Source organism: Budorcas taxicolor, chromosome 5 (genome assembly GCF_023091745.1).
Source record: "Budorcas taxicolor isolate Tak-1 chromosome 5, Takin1.1, whole genome shotgun sequence".
NCBI lineage: Eukaryota > Metazoa > Chordata > Mammalia > Artiodactyla > Bovidae > Budorcas > Budorcas taxicolor.
In genome coordinates, this window is record NC_068914.1 from 25,903,781 (window position 1) to 25,920,120 (window position 16,340).

The window sequence follows — 16,340 nt, forward strand, 5'->3', positions numbered from 1 at the left end:
GTCTTCCATCTCATGTTTATTTCAGTGCATGTACTTGCTGAGTTAAATGGTAAACAGAATTAACCACACTATTTACATTGGGTTTTTTTTTTTTTTTTTTTCTCTTTCTCCATCCCTCCTCCACCGGGTGAGTGTGGTCTGATTCACATACTTACATGCATATAGGTTTAACGTCCACTTAGTTAGGGTTCATCCTGGAGCAGGAGCCACTGAGGAAGAAAGTCATGAAGTTAGGGAGGCATGAAACTTTTTTAGGCTTATACTAATTGAGGGACACTTGATTGCCTCCCTGCTGTTCCAGGTATGAGACTCTTTTTATCTATCCATTTAACAAGTGTTTTATTAGGTGCCTTTTATAAGACATACTCTTTTAGATCGGAGATTACCTGACTGTATTATGAACAGCATCAACCAAGTCCCTATCTGCATGCATCATACACTCTAGAGATAACACAAACAATAAGTAAACAGGCAAGCATTTACGAGATTTGGTAAGAGATATGAAGGAAAATAAACTAGGGTAATTGGCTAGAGAAAAATTATGACTATGTTGCATCTATACTAGATGGGATAATCAAGAGGTCTTTTCTTAGGTGACATTTGAGCAGACACCCGAATGAGGTAAGGAGAAAAGCCATGCTAAGATTTAGGGTTAAAGACAATGGAAACAGTAAATGCAAAGATCTTGAAGCAGAAGCAGGTTTGACATTTTCTGAGGAACAGTGAGAAGACTGATGTGATTGGAGAAGGAATGAACAAAAAGAAAGTGACAGAGGATGAGGTAAGAGAATCAGACAAGAGCCAAATCACGTGGGCCATTGCTAGGAGTGTGGTTTTATTCCAAGTGTGATGGGAAACAATTAGAAGATTTTGAGCAGGAGGAGAGTGAGCATATTTCATTTTTACTTTAAAAGGATTGGTTCCTGGGTGAAAAATGAAATGTAGGGTGAAGCAGTGGAAGTGGGGAGAGGAGTTAGGAGCTTATTGCAGTAGGTTTGCTAAGAAATAATATCTGGACCGTTACTAGTGTAGCAGGTAGTAAGAAGGTATGGGGTTTGTGATGTATCCACATCTATAAATTAGGGCTGACAGGAGTGGCTGATAGATGGATGTAGAGTGTGAGGGAGAGGAATCCAGGGCGACGAGAAGGGAGGAGAGCTGCATTATTATTCGGAAAATGTTTCTCAAGGAAGTTGATGACAGAAAACTGCACAGGAGACATTTTGAGGGAAAGTGGGATTAGCGCCCTGACCACAAGGCCCACCATCCTCCTCCTCTCCTGGGGGACGTCCCTGCTAACATAACAGGAGGCCCACAAGAGGGCACACTTCTCTCATCCAGTCAGAATCATGGTCCCCTTCTGTTCCAGTTCCGTCCTCTGTTGAAAAGTCAGGTCAGTCACGGTCAGAGAAAGAAAAATCCGCCTTTTTTGCAGGTTGTGGAAAAACTAACTGAAGGAGCGATCCCACTGCCATTGCCTAACTCTTATTTTATTAATAAACAGAGCCTATTAACACATAATAACAGTCACCATAGAGTTTTTCCTATGCATTGCGCTTTATGTTAAGCACTTGATTTGCAGTATCTCATTAACCCTGAATCTTTACACCACCTCTATACTATAGGTACAGGTGACATTTTAGGAATGGAGAAACTGAGGCACCACGCACCAAGAGGTAGTGTGCGTGGGTAATTAAGTCACTTTGTTGTGTCCGACTCTTTGCTACCGTATGGACTGTAGCCCGGGTTGTTCAAGTAGGAATATTGGAGTGGGTTGCCCTTTCCTCCTCTCGGCTATCTTCCCCACACAGGGATTGAACCCCTGTCTCCTGTATTACAGGACTCTTCACCGGCTGAGCCATCAAGGAAGCCCATGAGGGAGAGTAACTTGCCACAAAGCAATGGAAGAGCACTGTACCCTGAACACTTAATATTTTGTAGGCTTTTGTTTATTCTCAGTCAGCAACTCTTGGGAGAGGAAACGCTAGAGCTGACTCAGTTTCAGCTGGTGACTAAGGTGGGACCAGAAGACCTGTTTTCGTACTTCGCTCGAAATAGGGGGAGGGAGATTTGCCTCAGGTTGAAGGCTGCGAATGGACATATTATTTTGGTAGAGACTCCTTAATGACTGAGGATGGCAGGTGGAAAAGGACCGACATCTTTTAAAATCATTCTCCTGTAGGTCGTGATTTTCTTTTCCTTTAGGATATTTCCTCCTCTGGTTTTAAAAATTGTCACAAAACATTTACGCAACGACCTGGGGTGTTATGACACCCTTAGGTCAAAATGTAAGGACAACCTGGATGAAGGACAATTTTTAAAAAAGAACACGGCCTGCCCTCGCCTTGGTTAAATAAATCAATGGAAACGATTTGTTCAAACTGGAGCATCCAACAGACGCAAGCTCTCTGAAACAGCCCGGACTCCTTGGCAAACACCGTTGCTTAGCGAGACGTCAAAACTCCTGCGTGCAAACAAACGCAAGAGGGGCTCAGACGCCGGCACGCAGCTCTGGTTTCGGAAAAACTCTATATAGAGGGACGTGTAGCTCCTCCCTCTCCTGGTTAGGGGTGGGTGAGGGGAGTGGGGAAGAGGAGCGATCTTCCTGGCTAACCTCAGCGGCGAGGACGCCTCTCTCCGTGCCGGGAGGGTGCAGAGCAGGTAGAGAGAGGCTAGTCGCTCCGCAGGAGAAAACGCCAGTCTTAGTGTCGGACCTGAGGCAAGGAGGAGGGGGAAACCCGCCCTCAGTCCCCAGCACAGTCAGCGCGCCCCTCCCCCCAGGAAACGCGCCCGCCGGCCCCGCCCTCCTCCGCCACCTCCTGGGCACTTGGGTTGTAAAATCCCTCGCAGTGGGGCCGACGCGGTGACGGGGCGGGGCGAGGCACTGGCGCGGCCCCAGCAGTTCCTCCCCCCACCGCCCCGCGCACTGGCGGTTCTCCGGGTCCCAACCCCAGCCTGCCTCCATCATACCAACGCCCCTCCCCCAGCCCCTCAGCGCGGCTCCAGCACCGGGAGCCCAGCCTGCGGCCTTAGCCACCCCACCAAACTCTAGCCTCCGCGGCCCGCCCTGCTCTTCCCCGCCGGGGGCGTCTCCCGAGTCTGGACCCCAGTTGTCTGGGCTACAGGGAGGAGCTGCAGCCGCGGTAGCCCCGCCTCTTGGGCTTTTGGACTACCCCAGCTCCTTGAACATCTGGGTGCTGGAGTTAACGTTCCAGGTGTGGCTTCTGGGCGGCCAGATGTGCGCACTCGCCCACCGCGGGCCGCTCGGGCCTGGCGGCCGGCGAGTCTGGGCGGACGCGTGGGAGGGGCTGGGAATTTTCCCTCGAAGCTGACTTAAAAGCCGTCGGAACCTCAGCCCCCTGGGCTCCCCGCCTAGGCCTCCAAACTCTCCCGAAAAGTACTGCCAAAAGGAAAAGTTTCCAACCCAGCCCCTGCCCCTCGGCCGTGCAGCCTTCGGAGCTTCTCAAACCGGCAAGGAAAATAGAGCAGTTCTATGGGATTCCCCCCGTGGACAGAGGAGCCTGGTGGGCTGCCGTCTATGGGGTCGCACAGAGTCGGACACGACTGAAGCGACTTAGCAGCAGCATGGGATTCCCCCCCAAAAAACCCTAATGTATTGACGACGCGATCCTGGTCTGGCCATGGGACGCCAGGTGCACAGCCAGGGAACTCCAGGTGCGGAAGAAGTTAACAGTAGGCTTGCATTTGGGGTTTGCCCTAAAGCGCTCTTTGACCGGTATGGATTCCATTTCCGAAGTTGAATGTCGTATTCCACCTGGTACAAGCAGTTCAGAGCAGAAGAAAAGCCAAGTGAACCCTGTGACTCAACTCCCTTGGAATGTGCCTGGAATAATAAGGGGGACTTGAAAGGTTTTTATGGCCGCGGGTAAAGCTGGTGGAGACCAGGCTCCTGCGCCCTCAGTTGGCGGACGGCCGAGGGAGGCAGTGTTGCCTTCTGCAGTGCTGCAACGCCTGCAAACCGGACAAAAATAGTCGGAGTATCTGGTTTAAATCAACCAAAAAGCATTTCTATCAGCTTAACCCACCGTCCGTCGGAACCGGCAGAACAGAACGAGCCAGATATAATCCCGGGACTCTTTTTAACACTCCAGTGAGAGATAAACCCAATCACACTTCACCTCTGGGATTTAAGTGTCCTAATGTAAAACTGTCGTTATTTTATAGATGTTGCAAATTAAACTTCCTTTTCTGAGGTTATGTGTGGGCATGTGCTCAAGCATTTACGTTTACTAGCAACGCTCTGAATGTGTGGCCTTTTTTGGGGGGTGGTGGTGGTAATTGATGTTGTTGAACCGTGCAGCCCTAGAATAGTAAAAAGTATTCGAGGCCAACATATGGGTTGCTTACACTACTAAATATTGATATAGAGTCGCATTTTCCTCCCTTCACGTCCTACTCAGATTCCAAAGGCAAGTTGGAACAAAAGGAAAACATGTCTGAGTTTAAAGAGAGGACTTGTGCCAAGAATTACAGTCACAGGGTAAATAACCTTGTTTTCTCCTTCATCAGTGGCAGCTACCAAACCCTGCTCTTGGAATGTGGCCAACAGTCTGTCTGGTGGAGGGTGCTGCTAATTAGAGAGAGACCATAAACCTCTCTGTCAAAGAGGGCATATGACCTTCCCTGCAAGTCTAAACAATAAAGCTGGCGAACTGCAGACTGCACTCTCTCGGGCTGCCCTGCGGATTCCCTAAATAGGAACAGGATGAAGGCCAGGCTTAAGAGGTTACCATAGCTCTGCTCTCACACTTTGAGGAATCGGTCACTCCACTTCCCAGTATAACTTGTTTCAATTACTCTCGACAATCTATTTAGAGGAGAGCAGCTTGCAGAGAGAACTCATTTGTCTAACCTAAATGAGGAAGCAATTATTATTTGCTGCAGTCTAATACGCTTTGAGACCGTCAGGTCAAATATCAACCAGATCTCATATAACTTTACTTTGCACTAGGGAAGATATATTTCCTTTTAAAGACAATTATGTATGCTTGCTTTTCTGAATCACCCCTTTTATTCTAATAAGTTTACAAAATTAAGGTTCCCCCCTCTTCAATATTCTTTTCTAATTTTAGGATCTGTTATTCTAAGGTAAACAACCACAGCCTCTTCTGTACGTTGCTTAATGTTAAATTACACTTTAAAAACTTTGGCTTTTTAAATGGGTTATCTTCTCAGTTCAGCTCAGTCGTGTCCGACTCTTCGCGACCCCTTCTCAATATAGCAAAATAAAGAGTTCCCCGAATCTTCCTTTCTTTGTCTAATTTCCCTCCCTGGGAGCCCCCTGCAAACTTTAATTTTATACGAGGTTTTGTAAACTAACAATGATTCAGTTCCACTTTCCTAGAACATAGGGAAACTTGCCTGCTGTATATCCCACTGTGCTCGCTTTCTACTGAAAAGACAATGAAATTCATCTCCTGTGTAAAAAGTCACTTGGCCCTTTTCTGTTTTATTAGTTAAAACCTAGGTTTATTAGTTAAAACACGAAAATTTTTGTTGTGAACAGAGCACATAAAAGGCTTTACAAGGTGTGGTTTGAAGAGAGAAAGTGGCGGAACAAATGCTGGTGGGAAGGTGAGGAAGGAAAGCACTTCCTGAGTGGATACGCCTCCCGGCTGAGCGACATCCTCTCTTCAGATCTCTTCCTGTTTGTCTCAGCCAATACTTGATAGTAAATGTGGTCTTTTTCCTATTCAATTCAAAAGCATCCTTTCTCTCCTTGCCGAAGTTACCCTAAGAGCCAAATCTACTATTAACTACGTTACTCAAAAAACTTCAATCCATTCTAATCTTCTGATAATCTGAAATTTTTAGCTAATGCAGAAATGGTAAGAACCATTTCTACCTTAGCTGTTTAAGTATTCTGTGGTAGCCAGAATAACCAAGTATAATGGAATTAACAACACAAGAATCTGAAGCTACAATCATTGTGCTTGGGTTTGATCACTGTTCAGTCTTGGTTTCCCTATCTGTAAAACAGACATACTTCCCAAAGTGTGGAAACAAATGATATATAAATCTTATTTATCACAATCTAACACACAGGGCATCACAAGCCTCATGAGGCATAATTTCCCTCTTTCAAATAAGCATGTGCTTCAACAGTCCCTTTCTTTGTAAGATAAACTAACAAAGTGCAAGACTTCGGAATTTTATATGTTGACTCTGACAAACAACTTTATATTTTAGGGTAAATAGTTTCCTTTGGAACTTAATTTTAAGGATACTATGATGGTTAATTTTATGTGTCAATGGATAACATCACTGCACTTGGACATTTGCTCAAGCATTGGTCTAGATGTTCCTGTGAAGGTTGAAGAACCTAAGCTACTCCATTTTGTTAACAGAAAAACTCCATTTTGTAAGGTTCCGGGAAAAGAGCCTTTGGAAATCCCCTGATCTCACCCCACCACCCACGAGCCAATCGGATCCCAGATCAGAATCTCCTGACTTAGCGTTCAGGAACTTGTGGTCTACCTAGGTAATAGGGACCAATCAGAAACCAACACACAACTCTTCGAAAGAAAGTGAACAATCAGACGTCCCCCTACCTAGAAATTCTTTTTTTCATGAACACTCCCTATATAAGCAATGTAATCCAAAACCCGGGGCTCCTCCTTATAGCCGCTGTGTTGGTAATGGTAGGAGCCCCAGCTTGAGCTTGGTAATAAAAACACTCTTGCTTTTGCATCGGATATCGGCTCTCTGGTGGTCACTGGGAGATTTCACGATTTGGGCATAACAAAGGTATTTTTTAGATGAGATTAACACTTAAATCAGTAGACCTCAAGTAAAGCATATAATCCCTCATAGTGTGGGTGGCCCTCATCCAGCTAGCTGAAGGCTTTCAGAGAGAATTCTACCTGCAGAATGCGTTTGGACTGGAGCTGCAACATCAACTCTTTCCTTGGTTTCTAGTCAGCCATCCTGCCCTGTAGATTTTGAACTTGCCAACCTCCACAATTACATGAACCAATCCCTTAAAATCTATTTTTTTGTGGGGGTTGTCCAAAAAATTAATTTGGGTTTTTCCGTAAGATCGTTCAGGAAAACCCAAAGGAACTTTTTGGCCAGCCCAATGCATACAGATATGCACACACATATTACTGTTACTGAAAGAGTTTGTGGGGTCTTGTTGCTTGCTGCCTGAAAGCCAGGAAACAGGTCAGGCTGGTGGAAAGGAAAGTTCGCTTTATTTCAGATGTGGGCAACTGGGTGGGTGGTGGACATTTGTCCAGAGGCCCACTTTTGCCCCCAACCCCTCCCTGACAAGCAGGGGATGAGAGCTTTTATAGAGGGGGGTGGGTGGGGTGGTGGTGGTGGGGGGTGGGGTGGTGGTGGTGGGGGGTGGGGTGGTGGTGGTGGGGGTGGGGGGGGAGCTACATGCAGAAACAGCACAGTCTTCTCTAACAGTCATCTTCAGATTGGTCATCGTTGGTCTGACCAGCATCATCTTGGTTGTTTTAGGTAGTTAATCTTCAGTTCCAGGGTCTGCTTGTTCCCATTTCTTTGTGGCCAGTTCTTGGAATTGTGGCAGCTCATGTCCTGGGTACAATCTAGTCATCATGTAGGTAACTTCTCCCACCTGGGGTTTCAGTGTCTCTAAGACAGCTCACAGAATATGGCTCAGAATATTATCTATAGCGCTTGAGAAAGAACTGAAGGTCCTTGGCCATGCTTAGTGACTACATTCTTACTATTTAGTCTCCTTTGACTGTTTTCCTTTGTTTCCACATTTCTCACTTCTCTGATTAAACTTATTCTTTGACTAAAGTTGTCCACAGACAAAAGGCAGGCAGAGGATGTGGTGGGGGGTGTAAGGACCATAGGCTCCTGCTCTGGGTCACTACAGGTTTCACTTCTCTGGAGAACTCTGATCAATAGATACCAACTGTTGACTCCTGGCACCACCATGATCTGTAACAGCACTCAAATTTAAAGTAACAAGTTAAGCCTAACATTTTTGAGGAAGAAAAAAATCTCCACCTTTATTTCAAACTCTTTCACAATACATTGAGATAGCACTGTCCAACACATAATAAATCAGTCAGATACTCTAACCTGACTTCACTGACTTTTCTCACTCACCTTTTCTAAATTTCAGCATTAAACAATGCTTAGAAAAGAAAAACTTCTCTTCCAAGGTTGACGTGCAAAACTGTCTGTTCCTGCTCCTTCTCTCTTCACAAACTTCTCTGTAATTCTCAAAGATACAGTTGAAAAGATGTGGAACTGTGACAGTTTATGGAACTCAAGGTTAAAAGTCACCTTGAAAAATTCGCAAGGCTACAAAAAATGTTAGTAAAGTTTTAAGAAATGCTGCCTTAAATAAAAGTTATGCCCTGAGTACTCCAGGTGAGAGATGATGATGACTTAAACTAGGGAAAATGAAGGGGAGGTGAGTTGAATGGTCACATTCAATATATATTTTGGAGAGACTCAAAATAACTTACTAATGTGTCAGATGTAAGAGGTAAGGGAAAGAAGAGAACCAAGAATTTAAAAAGCAAAAACTAAACACCAAAACCTGCTTTGAGAGAAACCAAAGTACTCAATAGCCTAAGACAAATTAAAGCATAAATAATACTCAATCCAAACATTTGGTAACAGTGAATTTGTTATTTTTAAAGCAAGAATTACTGTCCTTAAATTAACTGTTATGAGGCATTGTGCAGAAACATAACAGAGCTACCATTCACAACAGACACTCAAAGAATATTTATGAATGAAAAAAACTGTGCTAAAATTTGATTTGCACATAGTGCCAAAGCACCACATATATTTATTTTTATTCTTTCCCCTTGTCCTTAACTGGGATTGCCAGGTAAAGTAAGAGTACATAGGATACTTTTCCTGCTTTTTTGAACACAGTGTCTATCCTACACTTATGGACAGTTATCAATCTTGTGCTTTAAATTTTCAATTCAAAGCATCTTCTTATAAAAAGCAATTTTAAAAACACTACCAAAAAGAGACCATAAGGAGAGTGTTTCAAGGATAAAATATTGATGGGTAGGTAAAAGGGCAGAATGTTTTTCAGAGAACAATGAATCAGTCTGACATGAATTTTGTTCCATGAATCTCTTTTTCAAGAACAGTGAACTACTAAAAAGGAGAATAAAACTCTGACAAAAATGCTGTAATTTATATAGTCATTGTGTTCTTTGAATTTTTATTTAAATTTCTGACTTCTTTGGATCATCACAAGCATATATATTCTAATAAAAATGAAAATATAACTCCATTTGGAAATACTTGAGCACATCATAATGAAGTAACACAAAGAAACTTTCTTAAACACAGGCTTTCTCTCCAAAGCTTAAATGTGAGGCACACAGACATCTGATTTTAAAACAGATGGAACCCCAGAACATTTCCAGGATACATAAAATTGAATTTTGTGTTATATTTTGTGTCTGAGACAGCTAACAATATAAATCCACAACTAGGGTTTCTGAACTAGTTGTTTTTTCCCATCTTCTTTTTCTAACATCCAAATTTTAGTTATTTCTTTTGTAATTCTATGGATGAACATTCTAAAATGTATGATTTTTTTTCAGTTCGACACACATATATAGTTTTAGATTATTTTCTACTGTAAGTTTTTACAAGATATTGAATATAGCTCCCTGTACCATATAGTAAGTTCTTCTGCTTATCTATTTTATGCGTAGTAGTTTGTATCTGTTAATCCCATATTCCTAATTTATGTCCCCCCTTTCCCCTTTGGGAACCATAAATTTGTTTTCTATGTCTGTGAGTCTGCTTCTGTTTTGAATATAGACTCATTTGTATTATTTTTTGGATTCCACCTATGAGTGATACCATACAAGAAGCTTTTTCCCTTTTCCTCTAGATCCATCCATATTGTTGCAAATGGCAATATTTTGAAGCATGTATATGATTTGTATAATTTGCTCTATGATTTGTAATCTTAAGTGTGTGCATATATTGTCTATTATTTAATCAAGACACACTAAGTAATAAATAATATCATTTCATGGAACCTAACATACACGCTTGACACAGAAAAAAAATACAAGTTATCACTATCACTAGTAAAATGAGTTTATTTATATTAAAGTTTTCAAAAAACACATTTGTAAAATTATCCTCATACTGGGCCTAAAGATAGCTTTTCCAAAGAGATTAAAACTTGCAAAACTGCTTTCTCTTAACTATTAAAGTACATAGATTTAAAAGGTGTTATAAGAGAAAATGTTAATTCATGGTCAATGTTTAAAGGGTTAATATACATTAAATCTGTAGGAAACTACCAAAAGAATAATCTTAAAAACATTAAGAGATAAAAAGTTGTCCTTTCCTTTCAGAAAGCTTTATTCTTAAGTGATGTTTACTAAGAAACACACACTACATACCACAATAACCTTTTCAAAATTTACCAAATTGCTTTGTAAATGAATCAACTTACACAGAAGAAAACGTAGGAAATTGCTTTTCAGTACATATTAACTTATTTTCTTGATAAAAGAAAATCAAAATAAAAATTTAGCCCATTCCAATTAAAAATACAAACGATTAGTATTTAAGATAGTGTTGTATTATTTTTAATAACACAAAAGTTCAAGCATTCCAGAGTACAAACTGTTATTTCAAAAAAAAAAAAAAAAGAAAAACTCTTATCTAACCAATGTTTACAAGAAATTTGGAATATTTACATACCTTATAACACTGTAGAAATCTTTGGTGGTGACATATGGATTAAGTTCCCTGAAAACACTTTAATAATTTTATTCCATCAATCTGTATAGTCAAGTATTTAAAACTGGTAATGCTGGCAACATCATTTTCGATCCAAATCCACATACATATAGTGAAGTGTGTGGAGGGAATCTTACACAGGGATTATGTGGGTTTAAATAATTACTTAGCAATAAGGCTTATTTCTGGGTCATTTTTACACCAGAAAAAAAATGTAGTAAACTAAAGAACAGAACAATTCTTCCTTCTAAACAAACCCTGGAAATAGTTAATATTCATGAACAAGTTGAATGACAATAAACTGAGACACCAGGTCAGTTTCTGGATAAACTTTAATAGCTACCAAAATAGTGCCCTAAAGGCTTGTGCAGCATCTAATGCCCATACACCAAATGGTGGTGGTGGGAGCAAGGCACTGTGGTCTAGGGATAAACACACCTCTTTTATAAGCATTAGAGTTAAAAGCAGAGAAACAAAAAAATGACCTGTTCCACCTTAAAAGAAACAAAAACGTACAAGTTTATTATACAAAACTCAGATGAAAGCGTGCTAAAACACACAGAAGAGAAAAGAAGCAAAATGTAAGAAATGAAAGGACAGAAAGGAAATGATAGAACAGTGAAATGACATTGACTGTATATAAGGTTATAACAAATGTATCAGAGGAAGCCTTGAGATATGATTAAATAGAAAGATCTGCATTATCTCTTTGAAACTAGTGTTGCTCTTGGTTAAACGTCTTGACTCTAGAAGTATAGAGGGATAAATAATTCCTCCAATTTAGGACAGTATTTGTGAGTTTACCATAATTAAAGCATAGGCGTAATACTGAAAAGTGAAAGTGAAAGTGAAGTCGCTTAGTCGTGTCCGACTCTTTGCGACCCGGTGGACTATATCCCACCAGGCTCCTCAGTACATGGGATTTTCCAGGCAAGAGTACTGGAGTGGGTTGCCATTCCCTTCTTCAGGGCAGCTTCCCAACCCAGGGATCAAACCCGGGTCTCCTGCATTGCAGACAGACTGAAATTAGACTTAAATAAAATAAAGTGGTGCAAATCAGCCCCCAAAAGTAATGTTTTTGATACAAAGTCACTTACATGACTTTGTTAGGCAATTTGCGATGACACTGCCCTTGTGTAGGAAAGGCAAGCATGGCACATGAAGCATTTATATTGGGAAGTCAAGTGTTCCTAGGCAATCTATATTAAACTCCCTTCCAGAGTTTATAACCAGAATTCATAGGAATTTTGAATTAGTTAAGGTTAAAATAGATGAAGATACTCATAGAATTAAACTTTGGGGGAAAATAAATTTAATGACGTTTTAACATGGTATTACTTATTGAGAATGTGAGATAATCTGGAAGACATTTTAAGGCTTGTATGAAGAGAAATGTATGAATTATAGTAAGGTACTCCTGAGTAAACATTTTGTTCTTTACCAACACTCAGAGTGGGTCCTGAATATACACTTCCAGCTGGCTTCATTTCTTGAAAGGCAGAAAGGTCAAAGATCTCACAAATCTCTCTCTCTTTTTTTTTTTTTTCTTTTGGGTAAACAGAATAATCAAGTAAATTATATGAAAGAGTATAATCATACAGAATTGTATAATGATACAATTTTGATTACTGGTTACTAAAATCATCATCAGAAATATACTGACTTGGGGTTCATAATGCATAGTTATCTATGCCTAAAAAGCTTCAAAGTTTGGTAACTCAAAATCTCTTGGATTAAAAACATGGTATTTTTCTAAAATCTATTCTAATAACTTCTAATATGTAAGATTAACAACATTTGTATTTTGCATTGGCATGGATCTTCAGGAAATTATCTCAGCCAGAAGTGAAATGATTCAAATGGGTAGAGTCAATGCCAGATTTATAAATCAGCAGCCTGTGGCAGTGCCAAGCTTGTGAATAGATTGGCTGTTGGTTAATTTCATGAATTAGAAGATATCTACCTGCTATACTGGTCTCTGATTCCATTTCACAAAAGTTACCATTTTTAAAAGCTGAAAATGAAACCACTGTTAACAAAAACATGCGAAGTTCAGCTACAATGTAGAACTAAATATGGGAAGCTGGTAAATTTTAAAGAACTCATCTGTATGAAAGATACGTAGAAATAGTTGAAAGTGAACACTGAGCTCTATTTTTTATTATTAAAATTAAATGAATATAACTAATGAAACCCACAGGAAAAGAGATGATATAATTCAAGGCATAAATTTGACAAGTCAGAATATGACAAATGACAGTCAAGACAGTCAAGACAGTGTTAATAAAACTTAAATGTATAGTTGTAAAATAAGTAAACAATTCTCAAGTGTGCAAAACTAGTCAGGAATGAAAGTGCTATATAGATACCTGGTTTTCAAATAGTTGTCTTGAAAACTTTCAGTTGATGGTGGAAAAACTAGAAGTATTAACAAAGTAAAAATTTGAGGAGTATATAAAACATATTTTATCTTATATTATACCCTTGTTCTATCACTGCTGGATCAGAGGCCTATTAAATACTATCCTCATGTGATAGTTTCAACAGAAATGGAGGTAAACACAATACAAGATCACAAAGGCTGATGTCGCTTGAACCATCTTTCAAGTATACTGTGAATCTGTGTTTCACCTTATATCCCAGGCACTTAATGTTTTGAAGAATCTGACAACAGATAACACAATTTTCTTTTATTTCTGATCTATCTATCTATCTACTTTTGTGTAACTACCTTTAGTAGTCAAGATTTGGAAGTAGTTATTAAAGAAAAACTATTTAAATTGATGAAAGTAAACCCTATCACCACCATAATTTAAAGAATGGTTTTAATGGATAAATCCTGAATATATGATGTTAGAAAAACAAGTTGATGTATTAGCATAATTTGACGTGGGATACTTGATGTGCACATGGCTAAAAATACACTTGTGGTCTCTTCTTTACTTTGTATTTTAGTGACCCATACCGCACCTGAAAAGAGAAATGTGTTATCATTATGAATCAGATTTTGAAACTAGATAGGACTTCATAATCATCATCATAGTAATATTTTTTAAACTTCTCTGACATAAAGAATCAACTGTCCTCTAAGTGTGCACTCAAAAGACAGCACTATCTATATATTCCAAAATGTAGCTGGTATTGTTACATATATGCACAGATTATTAACACTAGTGATAAATAAAAACATAAAATGTTATTATTTATACTTTATTTGGTACATGTCCATGAACACTGCCCACAATGATCTGAGGCCTTCATTGAAATCCTCCACTGCTTTCTGGGCACAAAGACAATATATTATTATGAATAAACTTTTACTATTTAAATGCTACATAGATTCGGTTTAAAACAAAACCATGTACTTGATACTGTTAGCTGCTTTCTTTGTATATATGTGAAGGCTGGTACTGGGTACTCCCACTAATTGTCTGATTTTGCTACATGAGAATACTATTTTCCATTTATAGTGGAAGACTAGGAATTTATTATCATTTTCTAAATTGCCAGAGATCTTAATCCATCTGACAGGAATAAATAATTTTAAATATAACCTGTGCTGTATCATTCCAATCTTTCATTAAGGGATCATTAATATCCTAAATGAGCATGCAGCAGGGAAATCTCTTAACACTAATCATTAGGAAAACAGCTCTGCACTTGACTCACCTCTTTTCGGCCTTTCACGGTTTTCACAGATTTCATGCTTTGTGATCTTCGTAGCCCTTTGTGTGTTAACATCTCGTCATCTGAATATGGCCCTTCTGCTTCTTCGTCTGTTTTCTCATCCCCATCTCTCAGTGGGATTCCGTAACCTAGATGAGTTGTGAAAATCAGCATGTTTTGGTAAAATGATACCAGTCAGCACCGCCTCTTCACCCTGTCTGTCCACAGTTCTCGGCAGTCTGCGTTTGTCGGCTTACTCCTTTCTTTTTTTTCATTTGCAATGAGTTCCCTGCCCTTTGCTGTTGATCTTCACCCCCTTGCACTAGTCTAGATGAGGCTCATTTCTTCCAGGAAGTTTCCCCTGGCAATTCCTATTCTTACTAGGCATTTTTCAGAATAATTAAAAATATTTTTGAATAGGTTAACAGTTATCTTGCTCAAAAATCAAAGAATATAAATAGATACATAGTGAAAAGTCTCTTCCTGCCCTTTCTCCTTTTTGTGAATTCTAAACTACCTAAGCAATAATGTATTTTGGTCTGTCATTTGTACCTTTGACTTTAATTAGGAACTTAGGGTCCTTTTGTCAAGACCAGACATGGTAGAGTGCACTTAAGGAGTCATATAAGACCCAAAGGGAATAGAACTTTGGGCAAGATAAACTCACTGGGGGCAGGTGATAGAGAAGTTAAACCAACACTGTTGCAGCTGCTAAGATAAAATCCAGCCAGTCAGGCTACAGTAATTAGAAACACCACAGGCTATGATGACTGATGTTAGTTCAAAGAAAACAGCCAGCACCAGGAAGGTCAGTAAGAGCTCATGTGGGTGTGCTAGCAGGATGCTATGTGTAGCGAAGAGGACTTAACATTGACCAGCAGGCAAATAACCAGGCAGCCAAGCTGGTTATTGTCAGGAATTCTGAGAGCACCCTGAGAATGGGATGCAGGGACTAGAATACTCCCTCCCATTCCTGAAGAGTGGTTCTCAAAGCTTATTAAAATTTCAATAAACTTATGCTAATGCACAAACTTACCAGCACATATTAGAGTCACTCAGAGAACCCACTGATACACACATTGCTGGGCCTGGGGTTGGGATGAGAAATTACATTTCTAACAAGTTCCTGGGTGATGCTTACGGTGCTAGTTTGGGGCCTACACTTTGAGAACCACTGCTTGGATGGAGCAAGAGAGGGGCCTAAATCTAAGGCAACTGGGGAATAGTAAGTAGATTACAAAGACTGGGGTGAGGAAATTCCTTAGTGGTCCAATGGTTAGGATTCTGGGCTTTCACTGCCAAGGGCCCAGGTTCCATCCCTGGTCAGAGAACTAAGACCCGAGAACCACTGGATGAAGTCAAAAGACAAGAAAAAAAGACAGGAGTGAGTTTACAAGGCCCCATTATGTTTCAAATTCTACTTTACTAAAAGTAAGGAGCACAGCTACCTTCTTTGTATGGTCTCAGGCTCGGGGGGGGCAAAGATGGACTTCTTGCATCTGCTCTCACAGGACATGAATAACTTGAGCATCACTAAGCAAACTATGAAGAGTTGTGATTAAGCTTCCGGGTCTCATAATAAGATAAACATTTTAAATTACATATTAAGAGCAGCCCACCAGGCTCCTCTGTCCCTGGGGTTCTCCAGGCAAGAATATGGGGCTGGGTTGCCATTTCCTTCTCCATAATTATATATTAAGGAAGTCCAATTTTATGCTGCCAGACTTCTAGTCTAGAAATCAGGAAAGATTTGAAAGCAGAATCAGTCATTACATAGGCCAAGATCCTTTGCTTTCCCGCAGCAGTTGGAGGAAGGGTGTGCTAGGCACCAGTGAAAGTACATGCAAAGGCCCTGGCTCATGGGGAAGCATAACTCTGTGGAAGAGCTGTGAGGAGGCCAGTGTGGCCAGGAGAGGAAGTAGGGTCAGCAG

The 16,340-nt window shown here is 40.4% G+C and overlaps 1 protein-coding gene across 1 annotated transcript in view; it reads right to left on the reverse strand.

Moving 5' to 3' along the window:
- Positions 1 to 13,588: 13,588 nt before the first annotated feature.
- Positions 13,589 to 16,340, reverse strand: part of REEP3 (receptor accessory protein 3) — a 96,841-nt gene continuing 94,089 nt past the window's right edge. Inside the window, exons 7-8 of the mRNA XM_052640376.1 lie at positions 14,413 to 14,558; positions 13,589 to 13,713 (exon numbers count right to left, since the gene is read on the reverse strand). Of these exons, the coding sequence (XP_052496336.1) occupies positions 13,657 to 13,713; positions 14,413 to 14,558 (203 nt within the window). The 3' untranslated portion in view covers positions 13,589 to 13,656. The remainder of the gene's footprint in view (positions 13,714 to 14,412; positions 14,559 to 16,340) is intronic.